This window comes from Aethalodelphis obliquidens, unplaced genomic scaffold (genome assembly GCF_003676395.1).
Source record: "Aethalodelphis obliquidens isolate GAN/ISIS:26980383/991018 unplaced genomic scaffold, ASM367639v1 scaffold8, whole genome shotgun sequence".
Taxonomy (NCBI): domain Eukaryota; kingdom Metazoa; phylum Chordata; class Mammalia; order Artiodactyla; family Delphinidae; genus Aethalodelphis; species Aethalodelphis obliquidens.
Window position 1 is genome coordinate 56,980,832 of NW_020837952.1, and position 23,892 is coordinate 57,004,723.

A 23,892-nucleotide genomic window follows, 5' to 3' on the forward strand; every position below is an offset into this window, starting at 1 on the left:
GTGCCCTGCAACGAGAAGCCACCACAAAGAGAAGCCCACGCACCGCAATGAAGAGTAGCCCCCGCTCGCTGCAACTAGAGAAAGCCCGCGCGCAGCAACCAAGACCCACCCAACGCAGCCAAAAACAAATAAAATAAAAAGTGGAAGAGTAGGTGGGAGTGAGGCAACGGAGGACTCAACCCATCATGGCTGGCTTTAAGATGGACAAAGGGGCCACTAGCCAAGGAATGTGGGCAGCCTCTAGAAGCCAGAAAAAGGAAATGGATTTTCTCCTAAGCGCCTCCAGAAAGGAACATGACCCAGCTGACACCTTAATTTTAGCTCAGTGAGCTGTACATCAGACTTCTGACCTACAGATATTAAACTTGTGTTGTTTTAAACCATTCAATCTGGTAACCTGTTACAACAGCAATAGAAAACTAATAAAACAGGATTACTACAAATGGTGGGGACCAGCCCGGGGAAGCAGAAGGGAGCTCTGGGGTGACTTTCCGGTTGACTAGCTGGTACCGTGACAACCACAGCCAGGCAGTCCCCACCCCAGGCAGTGACTGTGAATATGGAAACCTGAACTTGCCTGAGGTGAGCAGAAATGCTGAGACCTAGCCACTGTCACACCTTGCCAGAACACATGCCACCTTTATACCACAATTCCTGGAAGCCGCCAGCAGTAAACAAGTACAGGCAGGGGGAGGGGCGCGTAGTGGCAAGGAAATAAAAAGCTTACTAGTTTTACCCTATTTAAGAAGAGGATATACACATACACACATGAATTTATTCTAGGTTTTGGCAAAAAACCTAAGTTTAAATGTGAGAGTTAAAGATGTAAGGGTGAAATGGGGGTTTCCACTGCCAGCAATATGCTGGCATACACCACACACTACAAAATACCTAGAACTGTTAACTAAAATATAAAATATTTTAAAAATTTAAAAATAAAATATAACACGTACCCTTTAAATGATTAGCTGAACCTCCTTGGGGCCACAAAGAAGAGTAGAAACTCATAGGGTTAAGCAGCCTCCTTGGTGTTCATTGAGAGGATTTTTTTTGCGAGTCTAAGTGATCAAGGGGCTTTGTTATTATTTTTTTTTTAACTGAAGTGGAATTCCCATAACATAAAATCGACCACTTGAAAGTATACCATTCAGTGACATTTAGTAAGTACATTCATAATATTGTGTAACCACCACTTGTATCACGTTCCAGAATATTTTCATCACCCCGAAGACAACCCTGTGCCTGTTAAGCAGGCATGCCCCACTTCCCCCTCCCCTCGGCCCTGACAACCACTAACCTGCTTTCTGTCTCTACAGATGTACATATTCTGGACATTTCATATAAAAACAATCGTGCAAGATGTGACCTCTTGTGTCTGGCTTCTTTCACTCAGCACAGTGTTTTCAAAGCTTATCCACTTTGTAGTGTGTATCAGTTCTTCTTTCTTTTTTATGGCCGAGTAAAATTCCCTTGTATGTATAATATGACATTTTGTTTATCTATTCAAAATGCTTTGTAATGAGATAGAGGTAATGGTTGCACAACACTGTGAACAGACTAAATACCACTGAACTATACAATTTTAAATGGTTAATTTTGTTATGTGAGTTACATCTCAATTTTAAAAAAAATTTAATCCTCACAACAACCATATGAGGTAAGTACTATTATCCTCTCCATTTTATAGATGAGGAAAAGATACTAAGAGGTTTTGCAACTTTTCTCAAGTCATACACTTTGCAGGTGGCAGAATCAGTATTTGAACGTAGTCCGTCTGGCTCCAGAGTCCATACTTAACAAGTGTTGTAATTAAAACTTAAAAATTTACTAATATAGAACTAAAAATTAGCTTTAAAATAAAGGCAATATAGTAATATGGGATCTACTATGTGGCAAAAAAAAATTTTTTTTTATGGACTAGTCTGGAAACCCAGCAGAGAGCCTGGCATAGCATAAGCCCTGAACTTGTTAATAAATGTATGACTGTATCCACCTACATATAAACTTAATATCTATGAGAAAGTGTATTGCAAATGCTAAAGGTAAATTTAGAACATAGCTATTCTGTACATTGGGGATTTGCTATATTTGTCTCCTGACCAAGCAAACACACAGATAGATGACTATTTTCGTAAGCAGCTGTTACCTGAAGGAAAATATTTATTATATATGCAAGTCTTATGCTAAGCTATACAATCATATGATTTTTCAGAATTTGAATTAAATTCCTCTTTTCATAAATACTCAGTGTTGTTTTTTTTCTCTAGGACTGCCTGTTTACTTATATAAAATTAGAAGGCAAAAAATAGTAAGAAGGTAACTACAAGATACAATACTGTTGTGCCAGAGAGGCATACAAATCAACCCATTATTGTGAGTCCCACAGAATTCTAACCATCTGAGTGGGAGTTCTATTGCTGACAACAATTACAATTTAAAAGACTCTATTTCCAGAGAAACAACCTTCTTGTATCTCACCAAAATCAAACATTTTTAGTCACGACATTCTACCATCCCCTACTGGCATTTAACCATTTGGTGCTGGGAAAGCAAATGAATTCCTACACCGCACTGGCACCTGGAGCTGGAAAATCCTTCAGAGATAACCTAGCAGTGCAGACCCTTCCCCTGTGAACTGAGAAGTCTTGGACAGGGTTGTTAAGGTCTGCCTAAAGCCAGAGTGGCAGAGGCGGAGTTAGAACCTAGCTCTCTTCAACTCCAAGTTCTACTGTTCACCGTTCTACCTAAGTTCTCAACCTTTTTGCAATCAAGATATGTGACTTTTCATTTTTCTCTTCTAATTGTAAAAGTATACACAATACAAACACACACACACACACACACACACACACACAAAATCCGGGAAATTCTTAACAGGGACTATACAAGGAGAGGAAGGAATTAAAGGTGGCTTCCATTTCTCTTGTGATGCATCTCTGTATAATTATTATTTGTAAACAATAAGTATGTGTTAGTTTTAGTTTTGAAATTAACCATTTTAAATTGTACAGTTCAGTTTAGTTTTGAAAGTTCTTTTTCAAACTTGATTTAAATGCTACTCATTTCCCTCGAGGTATTTTAGCTGTATCTGACAAGTTTCTTTCTTTACAACTCAGTGGTCTTTCATATATCCACAAAGTTGCACAACATTCACCACTACCAACTCCAGAACATCCGTTGCAGAGCACAGGCTCCGGACGCGCAGGCTCAGCGGCCATGGCCCACGGGCCCAGCCGCTACACGGCATGTGGGATCTTCCCGGACCGGGGCACGAACCCGTGTCCCCTGCATCGGCAGGCGGACTCTCAACCACTGCGCCACCAGGTAAGCCCCTCCAGAACATTTTTATCACCTTAAAAGAAAATCCATATCCATTAGCAGTCACTCTCCATTCTCTTCCTCCCACACCCTGGCAACCACTAATCTGTTTTCTGTCTCTATTTTGCCTCTTCTGCACATTTCATGTAAACGGAACCAAATAACACATGATCTTTTGTGGCTGGCTTCTTTCAAGGCTCATCCACGGGGACTTCCCTAGTGGTCCAGTGGCTAAGACTCCATGCTCCCAAGGCAGGGGGCCCAGGTTTGATCCCTGGTCAGGGAACTATATCCCACATTCCACAACTAAGAGCCCACATGCCTCAACTAAGGATCCCAACGAAGATCCCACATGTCTCAACTAAGACCCAGCGCAGACAAATAAATAAATAAATATTTAAAAACAAAAAAACTCATCCATGTTATCAAATCAGAACTTCGTTCTATATTATGGTTGAAAAATATTCTATTATATGGATATACCACATTTTGTTTATCCACTCATCTGTTGATGGATTTGGGTTGTTTCCACTCTTTGGCTTTATGAAAAATGCTGCTACGAACATTCCTGTAACAAGTTTTTATATGGATGTCTTCAGTTCTCTAGGAGTGGAATTGCTTGGTCTACGTTTGACATTTTGAGGAACTACCAAACTGTTTTCCACAGTGACTACATAATTTTATATTCCCACCAGCAAAACAAGGTTTCAAATTTCTCCATATCCTTTCAACACTTGTCATTACCTGTGCTTTTTGATTATAGCCACCCTAGTGGGTGTGAAATAGCGTCTCATTGTGGTTATGATTTGCATTTCTCTGATAAGTAATGCCATCCAGCATTTTTTCATGTGTTTATTGGCCACTCATATAACTTCACAGGAGAAACGTCTATTCATATCCCTTGTGCATTTTTTAATTGGGCTATTTGCCTTTCTATTATTGAGTTGTAAGCAGTCTTTACATATTCTGGATACCAGACGCTGTATCAGATAAATGACTTACAAATGTATTCTCCATTCTGCTGTCTTCACTTTCTTGATAGTATCTGAAGCACAAAAAGTTTTAATTTTGATCAAGTCCAATTTACATATTTTTTTATTACTTGTGCTTTTGGTATTATATCTAAGAAACCACTGCCTGATCCAAGGTTGTAAAGATTTATGCCAATGTTTTCATCTAAGAGTTGTGTAGTTTTAGTTCTTACATTTAGGTCCGTGGTTCATTTTGAGTAAATTTTTGTGTATGGTGTGAAGTAGGGGTCCAACTTCATTTTGTTGCATGTGGATGTCCAGTTGTCCCTGCACAATTTATTGGAGACTGCTCTTTCCCCATTGATGTTCCTTGGCATCCTTGAACACAAATTTGTAGGTTTATTTTTTGGACTCTCAATTCTGTTGTTGATCTACCTGTCTATCCTTATGCCAGTACCAGTCTCTTGATTACTGTAGCTCTGTACTAAGCTTTGAAATTGGGAAGTATGAGTCCTCCAACTTTTTTTTTCAAGATTTTTTTGGCTATTCTGGATCCCTTGCATTTTCATATATACTTTAGGATCATCTTATCAATTTCTGCAAAAAAGCAAATTGGAATTTTGACAGGGAGTACACTGAATCTGTAGATCCTTTTAGGGAGTGTTGCCATCTTAACAATCTTGGCCTCCAATCCACTTATTCAGAGGATGCCTTCCCACTTACTTAGGTATTTTAATTTTTTTCAGTGATGACTTATTTTCAGTATAGCTACAAGTTTTAGTATGCACCATCTGTGCTATCACTCAGTTTTAAATGCATTCTTATTTCCATTATGATTTCTTCTTCTTTAACCCATAGATCATTCAGTAATGTGTTTAATGCTCAAACATATGTTTTATATATATATATGTATATATATATTTATATTGTAAAGTTACCTTTTTGTTACTGGTTGCTAGCTTAATTGCACTGTGCTTCAAGCATTCTGTACTATTTCAAAACTTTTTCAAAATTTAAGTTTTGCTTTACAGCCCAGTAAATGGTCAGTCTTCATAACTTTTCCATGTTTGGCTTGAAAATAATGTGTATTTTGCAGTTGTTGGGTACAATGTTCTGTATGTATCTATTAGGTCAAGTTTGTTAAATACATATTCAATCTTCTATATTTTTTCCCTCCTTTTTTGTTCTATCAATTACTGAAGGATATATTAAAATCTACCACTTCGATGACGGGTTGGATATTTCCTCTTAGTTTTATTAATTTTTGCTTTAAAGATATTGAGACTATATTATTAGATGAACACAAACTTAAAACTGCTTTATTTTCCTGACATACTGAGCCTTTTTCTCTATGATGTCATTCTCTTGATCTCTAGTAGTGACATTACTGTAAAGTCTATTTTGTCTGATGTTAACAGTTTTGGCTTAGTATTTGTCTAGCATGTCTTTTCTCACATTTTTACTTTCAAACTTTCTGTATCCTTTTCTTTTAGACATATCTTTTATAAATAGCATTTTTCCCTTTTGAAAACCAATCTAGCACAATTTCTTTTAACTGAAACACTTAGTTCATTAACATTTATTTGGATTTATAGTTGTCATCTTTTTTATAGCCATGCCATGTGGCTTGTGGGATCTTAGTTCCCCGATCAGGGATCAAACCCAGGCCACAGCAGTGAAAGCTCAGTGTCCTAACCACTGGACTACCAGGGAATTCCCAGCTGTCATCTTATTTTGTGCTATGTGTCATACATGCTCTATGTTGCTTTTTCTGCCCTTTACTGCTTTCTTATTTGACTAGAGTTTCCAATAAATTTTAAGTTATAGTTTCTAATTCTTTTACAAGCTATCTAATAATTACAACATATATTCCTAACTTATCAATTCTAAAAATATTCATTAGGTTTAGAATTTCTCCAAGTGAGGATCTTGCTAGTGGCAAACTGCTTTTGATGATCTGAAAATGTCTCTATTTCGTGTATGTTTTTAAACTTTTCACTGGACATAGCATTCTAGGTAGGAAGTCATTTTCTCTCAGCAAAATGTAGAAAACATTCCAGTTTCCTGACTACAATCATTGCAAGTGAGAATCAGCTTTCAGCTAAATTATTCTTTAGCTCACTAATTCTACCTTCAGCTGTGTCTAATATGGTATAAAAACACTTGAATTTGAACCCATCACTCAGCTTCAACAATGATCAATTCATAGCTATGCATTAAATATTTTAATTTTAAATGTTTATTTGATCAAAGCAGAGCATGCATATACTTTAAAAAGTCATGTAATATAAATGACAAAATAAGTAGTTCCTGCCCATTTTATACAATCTTCCTCCCCAGAGGAAAGTAGTTTCTTTTAGCTGTATCTTTTGTAATTTACACATCTCCATGTAACTTTAAAATATCCTGGTATCTTTTGATTCATCAATTTTAGACATTATTCACCTTCTAGTACGGAGGGTAAGAATTTAGCTCTCATATTCCCCTCTGCTTCTTCTGCCAGCCCTCTAAGAGTTTTGATTTTTGCTTAAATCAATATTTAGTGTTCCCATGACTATCACACAATCAATTTTTAAATTTCAATTATTTTACTTTCCATTTCTAAATATTCTACGTGGTTAATTTTCAAATCTGCTTGGCCAATGTTAGTTTCTTGTTCTTTGCGCATATTTTCTAGCCTTTTATTTTTATACAGACTAAATAGCTTTTTAGATTGTGACTGAGAAGTCCATTTTCTGATTGTTGCTCCTGTCTACTGTACTTGTTCACATTGCCTTGTTTCTCTGTTAGTTTTGTTAATTTGGATGGAGCTGCTCATTTCCCTTAAAATTTTATTTTTGGGCTTTTTTTTAGACCTGATAAAGGTAAGTACCTCTGGAAAGGATTTCTGCCAGGCACTTTGGGGACCCACCAACCTGGAATCGCTCTAAGTTACTCACTTTAGGTTTTCCAATCAAATAGTGAGAATTCAGGCTGCAACCTAAGGGAGGACCTGTGGCTTCAAAATGTCAGTGGTGATTTCCTCTCTCAAATTAGTGCCAAGGTTGGAGACAGCCGATTTTCCTGGGGAGGAGTAAGTTTATTTCCCATTTACCTTTATAGCGCATTCCTTTGGGATTTCAGGTTTATTCGGTGATCCCCTACTGGACTTATCTTGGACAGAATGGACTCTTTTCTTTACTTCCCTGTATCTCTGTAAGCTACAAATCTAAAGCTCGTGTCTACCTGGCTAAGCAATTCCTACAGGGCAAAGACTGCCCTCCTTGACTCTGGGTCCTGACTTCACTCATTCTCTATTTCTAAAAGTTCCTTACCTTCCTGTCACCTTATTAATGCTTTTAAGAAGTAACTGTTTGGGGCTTCCCTGGTGGCGTAGTGGTTGAGAATCTGCCTGCTAATGCAGGGGACACGGGTTCGAGCCCTGGTCTGGGAAGATCCCATATGCCGCGGGGCAACTAAGCCCATGAGCCACAACTACTGAGCCTGCGTGTCTGGAGCCTGTGCTCCGCAACAAGAGAAGCCGCGATGGTGAGAGGCCCGCGCACCGCGATCAAGAGCGGCCCCCACTTGCCACAACTAGAGAAAGCCCTCGCACAGAAACGAAGACCCAACACAGCCAAAAATAAATTAATTAATTAAGAAAAAATAAGTAACCGTTTTTTAAAAAATATTTTATACAGATTTTTTTTAAATTATAAAGGGAAGTTTTCAGGAGAAAGTTTGATAGGCTCCTTAGAAACAGGAATCCCATTTTAGGTATTTTACAATGGACTGTTGCTAGTCTTAGCAAATAAATATTTAAGAATATTTGTGAGTGTGTTTATTCCTTTGCTATTTATTCTGTTTTGTTCTGATTTCATGAGATTGTGTGCGGGCAGGCTGGTGGCATATTCACATGTTGAACCTATCACCCCATAGCACCTACCACCTCTCTTCTGTGTGCCTTGGATATGTAACAATTGAACTAAGACATTTACTCTTAACTGAATCGCCCCGCCTCCAAAAATTTATAAGATTTTGTAGTGTAACAAACAGTAAACAAAAGCAAATCAGAACAAACATAAAATAGCTACCATTTCACCTGGACGTGAAAATTAGGAAAATGACAAAATCAGGGAGAAAAAAACCCCAGAAATCTTAAATTAGGCCCTTTGTACACAAGTGTCTGATTAAAAGACACACCAAAGGCCTTTTAGGGAGCCATTCAAGTAACCTTAAAAGCTTTCAACCTGAAAGACCAGAGCACAAATACAAACACTGCTTTAGCAAAGTACATCTGATTTAAAATACTAAGGCCTTGAATCACTTTGAGTGGTGGCTAGGAAAACGGAGAAGGGATATGTACCAGAAGAACTAAAAAAGAACTATAAAAGAAAGAATCAGGGACTTCCCTGGTGGTCCAATGGCTAGGACTCCATGCTCCCAATGCAGGGGGCCCGGGTTCGACCCCTGGTCAGGGAGCTCGATCCTACATGTCAGAACTAAAAGATCCCGCATGCCACAACTAAAAGATCCTGCACCAGCAACGAAGATCCCGCGAGCTGCAACTACGACCCAGCGCAGCCAAATAAATATGCAGTCAATAAACAGCCAGTCTACCTTTTTTTTTTTTTCAGTCCACCTTTTAATCTGGCTGTGACACAAACCCACGTGGTGTGGAACTGAAGCACCCAACACCACAAAGTCAGAAGGAAGCAGTAGGGCAAACTTGGTCAAGGCTTGGTTCTGCAAGCGTGTGCCATCTTATGGGAATGACAGACAGGGACACACATAAATATAGAAGCAGAGTATCACGCCCTTTAAGTACGAACAATGACGGCCTACTAACCAAATTCAACCATTCCCAAAATGCTACTTCACCCCTGAAGGATGAAAAATAATCCAAAAAAATGCAATGCTAGTTCCAAAGTCAATTTCCAGAGGAGTCCAGAAATGGTGGTTGAGTCACAGGAGCACAACTGAAATCAGTGTACAGCATCTCCTGATGGAGTATACGGCATTACTGGACAGAAGATTATTTTTAAAAGAAATCAACTAAAATACACTGTCAGTGGTAGATCTGGAGCTAATGAAATTCCAAAGATGAAAGCCACTTATTGTGGCTTTCACATTCAAAAATGTTATTCACCTAATCAGAGTTAATGTAAGTCTTTCCCCTGATACAACAAACAAGCTAACTCTCATACCCATTCAAAGATACACAAGTTAAACAAAAGGCTTAATAGATAACACACCTGAGTGCCCAAGGGAAAAATCATGGGCTCTGGAAGCATGCTCTCCTTGACTCTGGGTCCTGACTTCACTCATTCTCTATTTCTAAAAGTTCCTTACCTCCCTGTCACCTTATTAATGCTTTTAAGAAGTAACTGTTTTGGGCTTCCCTGGTGGCGTAGTGGTTCTGGTCCCAGCTACAGTACATACTGTATAAGAAATTACTGGGGTTCTGGTCCCAGCTACAGTACATACTGTACAATAAATTACTTCAAATCTCCATGCCTCAATCTCCCCATTTGTAATTTGGGGACCAATAAAAAATGTGGAGGTTGCTGTGAGAAGTGAGAATTAACTTATGGAAAGACCCAGCATCATTTCAAGTACCCAGTTGGCATTCAACAAATGTTGCTTCCTATATATCCTTTTTACAGCATTTTTTAGCAGTGGGGCTCAATATTAATCAGGGTCCTAAAATTAGCAACGGTTACTTACACTCCTTCCAAAAGAGCAACTGTCATTTAGTAAAAAATAAAGGGACTTCCCTGGTGGCACAGTGGTTAAGAATCCACCTGCCAATGCACGGGATACGGGTTCGAGCCCTGGTCCGGGTAGATTCCCACATGCCGCGGAGCAACTAAGCCCGTGTGCCGCAACTAATGAGCCTGCGCTCTAGAGCCTGTGAGCCACAACTACTGAGCCTGCGCTCTAGAGCCCGCGAGCCACAACTACTGAGCACGTGTGTCACAACTACTGAAGCCCACGCACCTAGAGCCCGTGCTCCACAACAAGAGAAGCCACCACAGTGAGAAGCCCTCACCCCGCAACAAAGAGTAGTCCCCGCTCGTCACAACTGGAGAAAGCCTATGTGCAGCAACGAAGACCCAATGCAGCCAAAAATAAATTAATTAATTAATTTTTTTAAAAAAAGAATAACTGCTCTTTCAGAAGGAGCTTCAAGAAGGTAGGAGGGTCAACAGTGTAAAATACTACAAAGAAGTCGAATCAAATAAGAATGGAAAAAGAGTCAGTAGACTAAGTCAGCAGAAAGTCAGTGATGGCCTATGGAAGAGCAGTTCCAGCAATCAGAGTAGGATGAGGAGGAGAGGCAGGAAGTACAGAATAGTCATTAAATAAACTTAGCATAAAGGGAAGGAGAATGAGCGGCACCTAAGAAGGCAGTGTGTAGACCCGATTGGTATGGTTTTATTACAGGTCAGGGCTGAAGGGAAAAACAATGGAAAAAGATTAAAGCTATAGGAAAGAAGTGAAAACGAATGGAGCAAAGTCCCAAAAGATAACTGTGGGTAGTGTAAGTTGGGCAGGGGGGAGGGGGGGCGGAATCAAGATAGCAGAGACCAGCCACATCTGTTTTTCCTGAGATCAGCACAATGTAGGAAATACTGGGTACAATTGCAGTTGATTCTGTAATAGAAAAAACAGAAACGTTAGAAAGCTCATCCCAAGTAGCCTCTATTTTATCTAGAGCAAAAGCCGAGATCATCTGTTACAAGTGAATGGATACAGTTGACTATACAAGATGAGAGAAAATTTCAATTCCACTGAATTTCTAAAATTGGGTACAAATACTGTATTTTCAAGAATATCTCTGAGGGGCTTCCCTGGTGGCACAGTGGTTGAGATTCTGCCTGCCGATGCAGGGGACATGGGTTCGGGCCCCGGTTCGGGAAGATCCCACATGCCACAGAGCGGCTGGGCCCGTGAACCATGGCCACTGAACCTGCACATCCGTAGCCTGTGCTCCGCAACGGGAGAGGCCACAACAGTGAGAGGCCCGGGTACTGCAAAAAAAAAAAAAAAATCTCTGAAAAAGAAACGAATGATTATGGCCTTACTACACTATTACAGGTATTGTAATAGGTACTCCACAAGTGTTACCACATTGGCTTCTCAAGAGAACCCAGTAAGTAAAGTGTTATTGTTTTCATTTTACAGCTCAGAAAACTCAGGTTCAGAAAGAAAACATAAATGACCCAAGATGACACGGATAGTTACGTCTTACTCCAAATCCCTTTTTCAGCTATTCTACCATATTTGTTCCTTTAAAAAGATTAAGTCATATAAATACCATATGATAGCTCTTATATGTGGAATCTAAAATATGGCACAAATGAACTTATCTACAAAACAGAAACAGACTCACAAACACAGAGAACAGATTTGTGGTTGCCAAGGGGGAGCAGGGAAGGGAGAGGGATGGGCTGGGAATTTGGGGTTGGTAGATGCAAACTATTACATTTAGAATGGATAAACTACAAGGTCCTACTGTATAGCACAGCAAACTATATGCAGTCTCCTGGGATAGACCATAATGGAAAGGAATATTTTAAAAAAGAACGTCTCTATGTGTATAACTGAGTCACTCTGCTGTACAGCAGAGATTGGCACAGCATTGTAAACCAACTCTACTTCAATAAAAAAATTAAGTCATAGACTACTCAGGCACAAAGCAAATTAAAGTTAGAAAAATAATTCCAATCAAGACTACATAAGAACCTTTAAGATGAAGAGAACTGAACTGAAATGACCCTATTAGCTAAAAAGTTTATTGGGGTGAGGGGGGGAGATGAACAGGCAGAGCACAGAGGATTTTTAGGGCAGTGAAAATAGTCCATATAATAATGTAATTGTGGATACATGTCATTATAAAATTTATCCAAAACCACAGAATGTACAATACCAAGAATGAATCCTAATATAAACTATGGACTTTGGGTGATTATGATGTTCCAATGTAGGTTCATCATTTGTAACAAACGTACCACTCTGGTGGGGGGATACTGATAATGAGGGAGGCTGTGCATTGGCCGGAGGGGAGTGCTGGAGGGGAGTGCTGGGGGCGCCCAGAGGATACACGGGAAATCTCTGTACCTTCCTCTCAATTTTGCTGTGAACCTAAAATTGCTCTAAAAAACTAAGTCTTGAAAAAAAGTTTATCAAGATATCAAGATATATTTTGGATGAGTAGTGAGGCAAAGAAGTCCTAAAGATTAAAAGCTATATAAGAATTCAATCATAATTTAGTGGAAGCCTAAATGAAATAAAACAGCAAGGAAGTAAAGACAATGAAGACTTTTTCTAATTACCTCCTTTTAAGGTTTCTAAACCAAAGTAATACAACGCCCTCAGATGTATACTAACCTAAGTTAATTCTATGAGAATCTGACTAGATTCAAACTATGGGTCTGGATGAGCCAGCTGTGGAAAAGAAAACCCTTCCAAAAAGAACTTAACATTTAAATTGTTCGATACGTGGTTTAAAGTGCTCCTGATGAACAATTAATGTCCAAGTGCCTCCAGTTTGATTATACATGTATATATGTAATATTTAATGTCACTTTTTTCTGAAAATCTAAAGATATTCAGGGGCTAGTTTTGAATTAAACAAAGGGATGGGGAGAAGAGACAAGAAGTATGAAGGAACAGGCAGCTAGGCATAGCAACAGAAGAGTAGCAGAGAAGGGAGACCTGGGTTCTTGCCCCAGGCCTATGACCAAATAACTTACTGGTAATCTTGGCAAAAACACTTAACATACCTGTTTCCATTTTCTTGTCTCTATATGAGAATAAAGATACTTGTCTAAGAGCCTCAGAAACAACCCTATGAAGTGAGTACTATTATCTTCCCCAGTTTATAGATGAGGAAACTGAGGCAAGAGAGATTGAGAGACATGCCCAAGGTCACACATGTGATAAGTGGCAAAACTGGGACTTGAACTCAGGCAGTCTGGTTTCAGAGGCCATACTTTTAACCACTTGTTATATTGCCTACCTATCAAAGTTGTTAACAGATGTGAGAAGATAGGGAATTCTATAAGTACTAAATATTACTATTAAATCTAATATTAAATTAACTAACTCAAACAAGTTAGGATGCATAGAAAATTAGAAAACATAGTTGTGGACAAAAATATTAATGGCTTTCACTTATTGGGCCCCTATTATGTGTCAGATAGTATAAAAGCTGTTTTAATTAAGTTATTTTATTAATATTCACAGAACCCTGTGAGGTTGTTGGCATTTAACAAATTAGAATCAGAGTTAACTAAACTGAATCTGAAAATTTAGGTTTTTGTTTCTAATCTATAAATCAATGAGTAACATTAGGAAAGTCACTTAACCAAGCAATCCCATAGTTTCTTCATAATGGGGTGCTGGGAGGTCACATTAACATCTATACTAAATATTTACCACAGTGAAAAGCTAGAAACAACGCAAATGTCCATAAATTATGGGATACCCATATGATAGAATATTTTATACTAAAAAGCCAATGATTTTTCAAGTCTTTTTAACAACATGATATAGTGGATATCTGATGTTTTGGGCCACACAGCAACATTCCCTTTTCCTGATTTTCTTTACCTCTTCCCACTGTGCACAGTCTTGGTAATATGTCAACGTTGGGGGCTTCCCATTATCTTCACAGGGGCAGCCCACCACTTCTTCCTAGGTACCACCAGGGGTCTTATCCACACCACCACTATACACCTAAGAAGAACTTCCTGAGGACAGGGACTTTTCCACTGATAACCTTTATATCCAGAAGGCCTTGTACAGAAAATCAACAAGTTCTACTTGGTTTCTACTTCTAAAAGGCAGGTAGTGAGTCTATATGGTAGAAAGTCCACTGTAATGTTAAGTGTATGAGTATGAGCTACAGAGTCAGATAGTTGGGCCTAATTTTCTCTTTTGATACCAACTGGAGAAAAGTGCCCTGAATAAGCCTTCTTACACAGTTCTAAGGAGAGGTATGTCTGGAATTTGAGTCACAGCACAATAATAGGTAGAGTGGAAGGAGAAAGAACTCTTTCATATTTCTGTATGACTTGAATTTTTTAATGATCAGCATTTATTCAATGAAATGTAATTCTTTTAAAACAAATTATGCAATTAAAATTTAAAAAACAATTTTTAAATAAACAATAGGGAAAAAAGAAGACCCCTGAAAGTTACTGATTAATAATTATCATTACAATTCCAAAGTCTGTTTTGGCATCTAAACCCCCTAGACAATTCCAACCAATCTCACTTTTCAAATTCTAGACTAATAAAATCTTTTTTAATTACAAATGTAAACTTCTACAAATAAAATCTATCTTTGGAAGCTAATCTTAGAACCAAAAATATAAAATTATAAACCTAATTATACTCAAAATTTTGAGAAGTATTTACATGCGAGGCCATTAATTGTATCAGACAATAGTCATCAACTGGAGATAAAGCATTCTCCTGAAACAGCACAATTCTGATTTTCAAATACTTGAGATTATCTGCACTTATACCAAAGTGAAGCATAAAACACTCAAAATCACTAATCTGTTTAATTTTTTTTTTTTTTTTTTTTTTTGCGGTACGCGGGCCTCCCACTGCTGTGGCCTCTCCCATTGCGGAGCGCAGGCTCCGTACGCGCAGGCTCAGCGGCCATGGCCCACGGGCCCAGTCGCTCCGCGGCATGTGGGATCTTCCCAGACCGGGGCACGAACCTGCGTCCCCTGCATCGGCAGGCGGACTCTCAACCACTGCGCCACCAGGGAAGCCCCAATCTGTTTAATTTTTAAAGTGTGTGTGTGTGCGCACACATAACACCACACTTGGGGTGAGAAAGTGTAGGACCTGGAAAGAAGTGAATAAGCAAACATGAAACATGTCAACTCAAAAAGGTTGTAGGGGCTTCCCTGGTGGCATAGTGGTTGAGAGTCCGCCTGCTGATGCAGGCGACATGGGTTCGTGCCCCGGTCCGGAAAGATCCCACATGCTGCAGAGCGGCTGGGCCCGTGACCATGGCCGCTGGGCCTGCGCGTCCGGAGCCTGTGCTCCGCAACAGGAGAGGCCACAACAGTGAGAGGCCCGCGTACCGCAAAAAAAAAAAAAGGTTGTAAATCAACATATTAAACAATGACCCAACAATCTTTTGGGGAGAAGCCACAACTAATTACTCCAGGCAACTCTGGAGTTTATACCAAATCCTGAAGTTTATGCCAGGATTCCAACCCAGGCTGCCTAGCTCAAGTCAGGCATTCAAATGCTCTTAACTACTGTGCTCTCCTGGATCATCTCAAAGCTTTGGTTGAACATCATGGCAAAGGCATTTAATTAAACATGAGCCATTCATTACCACAGTACTATACCATTAAAAGCAATGCCATTTTTCTCGTCAAACGTCTCATCGAATGTAGTGACATTTTGTGGTGAAATTGTTTTCCTTTGGTAGCAACCAGAAGAAAGCCGGGTCCATGTTGTGTGGTTTATCCTTAACCCAAAAATTTTCAAAAAGAGTTTGAGAACCACTCTTTGGCATGAAAATTCAAAAGAATAACAAAACACAATGCAATTTCTCATTTAGACATGTGCCAGGAACAGTACTGCCCCGAGGGAAGCAAGAGAAAAAAAAAAAATATTTTTACAAAAGTATATCTATTAGATAATCTAACATAGCTTATGGGAGAAAGAAAAACCACTGCAAATTCAGGGTGCATAATTTCAAGCAGAACTTTTAACAAGAGAAAAATAGGCAACAAGGAGAGAAAAAAAAATAGAAATGTCTTTGCAGGTTAAATAGAGATAGTATCACCTCTACCCCCAATCACTGTCTATAGCAGGGCTCAGAAAACTAAGACCAAGGGCCAACTTGATGCACTGACTGGTTTCATAAATAAGATTTTATTGGAACACAGCTCTGCCCATTCATTTACTTATTGTCAATGGCTGCTTTCAAACTATCATGGCAGGGTTGAGCAGCTTCACCAGAGACGATACACCTATATATTTACCATCTGCCTCCTTAAAGCAAAAGTTTGCCAACACTTATTTTCTTTCATAAAACTTAAAACTATGTAAAATTATTTATTTTTTGATTTACTCAATTATTGTCTGACTTCCCCATTGGAATGCAAACTTCATGAAGAAAAAGACTTTGTTCTCCACTATACTTCTAGCACCTAGAACAGTGCATGGCATGTAAAAAGCACTCAGTAAAGATGTTGAATGAATGGCATTTATTGAGAGAAAGGAGAACAAACATTTCCCATCTTCCCATTTTCTCTTTGTTGCACTATTCTCCCCCCAATACACCAAAACAAGTCCTCTCAATTAACCACTGGATTTATCATGTTGATAAATCTAATGGTTAATTCTCAGTCCTCATCTTATCTGACTCACCAGCAGCACCTGACCCAGTTGGTCTACACCCTTCTCCATGCGACTCTCAGAACACCACATTCTCTTAGTTTTCATCCTACCCTAGTGGCCCTTCCTTAGTCTCCTTTGCTGGTGCTCTCATTTCCCCAACCTCTTAATGTTGGCATGTTTCAAGGCTAAGTCTTTGAGACTTTTCTCTCAGTCCACACTCATTTCTTTGTTAGCTCATCTAGTCTCATAACTATTCTTAGGCATTTCAAACTTAAGTAGTCAAAATCCAAAACCATTCTCATCTTTCCCCCAAAAGCTGCTCCTTTACAGTTTTCACCATCTCAGTAAATGGGAATATCATCCTTCCAGTTGCTCAAGACCCAAACTCTTGGGAGTCAACCAACTCGCATCGTGTTACACCCAACATCCAATCTACCATCAAACCCTGGTGGTTCTATCTCAAAATATATTCCAGGTTCATGATCACTTCTCACAACCTCACTGCTACCATCTTAGTCCCTTGAAAGTTTCCCTGCTTCCACCCTTGCTCCCGTACAGTCTACTCTCAACAGAGCAGCCAGGGTGATCACGTTTAAAATGTTCATCTGCAAGTTGCTGCATGCTCAAAAGAACTTGTTCTAATAGCTAGTTAGCTGTCTTTCATACTCAGAGTTAAAATTCTTACACAATTTGGTCTCCTGAAACCATTTTGCCTCTTTGTTCCCTCCATGCCAGACACACAGGCCTCCAATGCCTATCCTAGAGCATATCAAACAAGCTTCCATTTCAGCGCCTTTACACTGGCTGAAAGCTTGATCTAACTGAATGAACCAGGACTCCTGAATCAGGCACTTCCATGAACTACTGTGTCATCTAATTCACGTAACAACTCTGTGAGGTAGGTGTCAATACCCCCACTTTACAGATTAGGAAAGTGAGGTTTACAGGCCACCCATCTAATAAGTGACGAGTTGGGGTTCAACTCCCATTAGCCTACACAGAACATGAGCTCTCAGTGCACTTTTGGGGCCCTAGGAGAAGAGGACTCAGTCAGTGATATTCCTCTGAAGTCCCAGTGACTCCACGTGCGTGTTGACAGCTAGAGAAGGATGTGAGAAAGGGCAGGCAGAGAGACAGGACGAGAACCACAGAGGAAGTTACTCAAACCAAGAGTGGAAAGTTTCAAGGAAAAGGGAGTGGTGTCAAATGGAAGCGAGAAATCCAGGAGCCCAAGCACCAAGCACATTCCTCATAGTAAACCACATATGTGGTAGACAGCGACTCTGATCTTGATTTAATTAAAAAAAAAAGTATCTTCTCCTGCCAATGATATTGGCCAGAGGTATCCCTGCTAGGTACTGCCACTTGTCTGCAGCAAGTGTGTGAAAATAGGCTGTAGTTAAGAATGTGATTCAGCAACACAGCTTCACACCTAGGTTTTCCTCTGGCCCAGTCAGACAAAGTTTGGGCGTGCGGTGGGGTGGGTTTAGGGGGACGACTGCCCTTTAAATTTCAGAAGGCAAAGAAAACGGCAATGATCTTCTTCCTGACTCCCTGTGGCGGTGTGGGATCACCGCTGCCTACATCCCAGATATTCTGTAAGAGGTCAAAGCGGTAGCCAGGGGCGGAGGGTGAGTGTCGGGCCTCGCCCCAAATTCTTCCAGCAACATTTCGCCTATGCTCCATTCCTCTATGTCCCAGTCACGATACGATCTGCTTCTCATCCCCACCCCCCAGCCATATCCCGGTCTGGCCCCAGAAAAGCCCCACACCCCGCAGTGGCCCGGGCATAAAGATCCCGCCTCACCACGGCTCCCGCCACGGCGTGGACCAGGCTTTCGTAGGACAGCACGGAAGCCATAGGTGCGGTTCCCGCAGACCTGGCCACAGTTTTCTCGCAGGAGCCGCAAACAGGCGGTAACAAGCGCCGGAGCCCCGGGCGGCAACGTCACCAGCTCCAACCCCTCAGGCCCACCTCCTCCAGAACTACTTCCGGGTCGCAGGGCGCCCGCCCAGTCTCCCGGCCGTCGGCCGCAGGGGAAGGAAGAAGGAAAGACGGGACTGGGAACGCCCCTTGGCTCTGATTGGCCCCCGGGCCTTGCGCGGGGCGGGGCAGCACGGTGCTACCCCTATCACGCGGAGCGGTGGGTCGGGCCGAAATTCAGTACGGGATGGGTCAGCTTCGACTTCCGCTACGTTCTCGGGACCTGGCCAGTCGTACTTCACACCTACTGCAACACTGGAGACTTCAGAAAACCTGGACAGCCTCATTTTTCTCCACTTCTCTCCATAAGACAAGATGGAGACAAGCAAATTGGGGGACTCATCTTCCTGTTTCTCTTTTGAGACTTTACTCGTATTTGCTCTCGCTAGTATTTTTAGTCACATTTTGGTCAAGAGGAAATAAATGTTGATTGGGCAAGGTTCTCCCCTCTGAAAAACCCTGGTGGGAAGAGAACTTGAGCTTCAGGAAATCAAAATGATCAGATGGAGGTGGGGACAAACTAGTAGGCACCCAGGAAAATCATTTGACCTCTTGGTTTCCTCCTTTGTGGAATGACAAGTGTTAATACCGTGAGGATTAGAAAAGTTAATTTACGTAGACGTACTTTATAAAATACCGAAAAAATTTTTCCACGTTACAAAGCGAAAACCCAAACTACACAGAACTAGAAAAATCACATTCTAGCCCTCACCCACAATTACTCGAGCACCATAGCTTTGTGCGTCTGCCTGTTTCAGTACCAGTAAGTTTACTTTTATAATATCTTTGCTGGTAGTCCTTGACTGCTTGCTACAGCCAGGCCCAGTGTTTTACGCCCTTTATCACATTTACTCCCAGGAAAGGGCCCCAACAATGTTTACCTGGTCATGTTTTCACAAAACTTGAATAAAATATTTTAAATGCTATTGGTTAAGATCCCTTTCCACTTAAACTCCCTTTCATTTACAGTGGTGCTACAGTGACGACAACTAAATTAAAACCAAGTTTGGGCACACAGTTGGATTTAGAGATATTTATATGTATTAATACAGGTTACTGCTAGACATCCTATGTTAGGAATCGCTTCCAGGAATACTCCCACCACTCCCTAAGGTCAATGACATGAGGTGCAGGTCCAAAAGTCAAATGAAGATAGAATTCTGGCAGTGGAACACAGAAGCTTGTCCGCTGTAAAATTTAACCAGAGGACTCAGTTCTCACAGACTCCTACTTAAATTGGAAGCTCTCTCAAGAAAAAACTGGACTATGTAGCATACAGATTTATAAACACACTTTACAAATACTTTCCCTTTATGATGGTAATTGAACACAGTATTTTTCAGAATTACCATTTGTCGGGTATGACCTAGAGCAGACAGCACGTCTATCTGTGTGAAATCTTTTGCATCCCAGCTATCAAAAAATATTTTGATAAAGATGGAATTATCTATTCTATTGAAAACACAAAAGTCATATAATCAGAGTAGGCAGCAGAAAATGTAGCAATTCCATAGGTATATCATTTATTAAATGGATCTCTATAGTTGTGATGCTTGAGATATTTCCAATTTCTAAAAGTAACATTTTGCTCATTCTAAACATTCACTTTCACATCTCAGTATTCCTAATTATATACTGTTTTTCTTAAAGAGGGCTCCCTGAATTATATAAGCACTAAGTCCCACACTACATAAACGATATACTAAAAATTTAGCATCATTCTGTTCACAACCATACCATCATTACAAAATAGTTAAAAGTAACCTAGCCATAACTGATTACCTTCCTATTTGTTTATACACTGCCATATGGTCAGGTTACTTACACCGCAACCTGAAAATGTCGTGATCTGCGAGTGAACTACTTAAGGACATCCTGATTATATACCAGATACCTAGAATTTCATAGCACTTACACACGAGTTTATGCTAATTCTATTTACCTCCTTACTACTCTGGTTCCACCTAATACTTAGAATCCAGTTTTTAAACTTTTGCCGACAAGACATGCCTTACTCAGTTTAGATTTGACTTCTTGAAGTTTACCAGCTATCCTTAACTATATTTTCCTATGTACTTTAGGCGACGCGCCCCCAAATATATGCACTCCAAAGTATGCTTTATTGGTTATAAATATTGGTACATACTAATTTTTTAAAATTACAGCACCAAACTTTTTTTTTTTTAGATGTTGGGGGTAGGAGTTTATTAATTAATTTTTGCCGTGTTGGGTCTTTGTTTCTGTGCGAGGGCTTTCTCTAGTTATGGCAAGCAGGGGCCACTCGTCATCGCTGTGAGTGGGCCTCTCACTATCGCGGCCTCTCTTCTTGCGGAGCACAGGCTCCAGACGTGCAGGTTCAGTAGCTGTGGCTCACGGGCCTAGCTGCTCTGTGGCATGTGGGATCCTCCCAGACCAGGCTCGAACCCGTGTCCCCTGCATTAGCAGGCAGATTCTCAACCACTGTGCCACCAGGGAAGCCCGGCACCAAACTTTTTAAAACTAATTATTTCTTGTCCCTCTAATTGGGCCCATCACAAGTGGACTAACAGCACAATTATGCCATCAGACTTCTACTAGGAAAAACCCCTGTGGAGGTGCATTGTCAGCACCAATGATATGATATGCCTTATTTAACTAATGCCCTTCAAATGTACATTTAGTTTTCAATTTCTTAAATGAACAGTTCTGCAAGAAGCAACCTAGTACACAGAGGGGAGGCAGCAGAGCATAGAATTTAGGAACAAGACATTTGAAGCCACACGCCTGATGAGAGTCTCAGCTCCACAAATCAACCATGTTATCTTGGACAATTTACATAAGTGCTTCAGTTTCCTCATCTATATAAAATGGGGAGGAGTACTCACCCTTGTGGTCATTACCAGAATCAAGTCAATACTTGCAGAATAAAAGTGCTTGGCACAGATTACTACTCACCTGATGTATGTGCCTACTTGGGTGCATTAATTTTAGATACGAGCAAATCTCTAAAATACTGCTTCTCCCTTATCCCATTAGGCCAGTATTTCCTAGTGTGGCAGATTGCTAGTTGTTACCCTGGGTCTTTTCTCCATTTCTCTGTAGTAGTAATTATTTTTGTTGGGCACATGACCACACAGCTATGGAATATTTTCTAGGTTTACTTGGAGCTAAATATTGTCTCAAGACAAAACAAAAATGACCAATGGGGTATGAGGACAGAATGTTACTTCCATGGATTAGCATCAGTATCTCAGCATACACTTCCCTGGTGCCTTCTCCAGTTTTTTGGGGCTAGATGAGCACCAGAGCAAGCATCTTTGAACACAGCAATGGAAGCTCCCTTCTAAATATGGCACAAGTGCTTACCTCTGAACTGCGACCTGAAGAAATGTAAAGCTCTATTTTACTTAAGCTAATATATTTTTAGGGGTCCTTGTTAACACTGTATAATCTAAAGTCTACTGTGCTTAGTAAATACCTTAGGATTAGTGATATAGAGACATAAAAGAAATGGAACATGTGCTGAAAAAAAGGGGAGTGGTGGTGGGAAGAGTCAATATCCAGTCTGAAGCCACACTTTATTTTTAACGTAGCTAGAAATATCCAATAACTCTCTCTCTCTATATATATATTTATTTATTTATTTATTTTAATAATGATGCCATTGATCACTGTGAATCAGCCAGGAACAAAGATCGCCATGTGTTTTTCTTTTTTTTTTAAACCCCTCATTTAAATATATATATATATATATTTTTTTTTTGGCGGTACGTGGGCCTCTCACTGTTGTGCCCTCTCCCGTTGTGGAGCACAGGCTCCAGACGCGCAGGCTCAGCGGCCATGGCTCACGGGCCCAGCCGCTCCGCGGCATGTGGGATTTTCCTGAACCGGGGCACGAACCCGCATCTCCTGCATCGGCAGGCGGACTCTCAACCACTGCGCCACCAGGGAAGCCCCTAACTATATATTTTTAAGCAGAAAAAACGTCCTTTAGTTTTCCTTCTTATAGCATCATTGGCACAAGAACAGAACATTTCTGGTTTAGAAATGATGTTCAGTTTCTACAAAAATGAATATGTACTTTGTATTAACTTAAAAGTCTAAAAAGCACAGGATACATTTTCAGACCAATTTTACTTTTACCCACTGTGCAATGTTAGAATGTACTTAGGTAATGTGTAAATCAAATGAAAAATCCAGAAGCAGCTGGATTACAGCACACACTGGAAATTTTGAATTACAGCACACACTGGAAATTTTGAGAAAGGAGAACACATATTAACAAAAAGAACACCAGCAAGCTCACACTCAAGTTTATATGCTGAGTATTTTTAAAGGGTTTAAAAAGCATAATCAGCATACAGCTTTTTCTCACTTAACAGATGCATTTCTATTTGCTTGCATACAGCAAAGGGTAAAAACTTGAATCAACTTACTTATGATTTCAGAAATGTATTCCATGGAATTTACTTCACTGCTTCTACCACTGATTCTTCAAATAAGCAAAGTACAGAGGGTCTCATCCCCTGAAACTGCTTTTAAACTAGCACTTTACATTGAAAAATAAGTAAAAACCTAGCAATTCCTGGTACAGTGCCTGGACTTAGCCTCATTTAATATAAGAATTGGATGTACAACAAAAAATTTATCATTTTCTTTATCCTTGGAGGACAGGGAAGGAATAAGGAGAGGTGGGGACATGGCTGCAGTATTTAAGAGCTGAATAGAACAATGCATCTTTCACAATGCTGAGAACTCCACAAAGAAGAATCACCATGAATCTCATCAATTTTTTTAGTTCATGCTGGATTAGGAATTTAGATGCCCCTCTTTGTGTATCAATTAATTCAAACTTCTCCCAAAATTAATACTATAAGATAAACTCTAACTGCAATAGGTATTTCCTAAGTAGGAGACCAAACACCAAAGGGAATCCCTTCTTCCAACATCTTTTGGTATGTTAAGATTTCACCAAAGAGGAAATCTAACACTTAAATATGAAATCTCTTGGCCAAGTAAGAAACTACAGCTATTATGGGTATTACCCTACATAGCCACTATTTGTATTACATATTAAATTAAACCCAGCGTTAAATATGCTTGCATAATTATGCTGTGAATGATGATAGCAGTGATGACGCTAGTGAAAAAGCATCATCTTTACCCCAAGAAGAGTAGGATAAAAAAATGTGAAAACAAGGAGAAAGCAGACAAAGAGTTGGGCATTTTCTGATCTGAAAAGAACATTTTAAACATAGAAATACAAAAAGAAAAGTA

General features: G+C 40.0%; 1 protein-coding gene across 8 annotated transcripts in view; it reads right to left on the reverse strand.

The window, feature by feature from the left end:
- Positions 1 to 18,703, reverse strand: part of SLC25A17 (solute carrier family 25 member 17) — a 56,577-nt gene extending 37,874 nt beyond the window's left edge. For 2 of the 8 annotated variants that reach the window (XR_003433022.1, XM_027107755.1), the window contains exon 1: positions 18,460 to 18,703. Coding sequence is in view for 6 of the 8 variants with exons in the window: in XM_027107755.1 (XP_026963556.1) it covers positions 18,460 to 18,513 (54 nt within the window). In the remaining 2 variants the exon portion in view is untranslated. Of the gene's footprint in view, positions 1 to 953; positions 1,059 to 18,459 lie in introns of all 8 variants that reach the window. The other 6 variants (XM_027107759.1, XM_027107758.1, XM_027107756.1 and 3 more) reach the window with 5 other exon arrangements.
- Between the last annotated feature and the right edge of the window lie 5,189 nt (positions 18,704 to 23,892).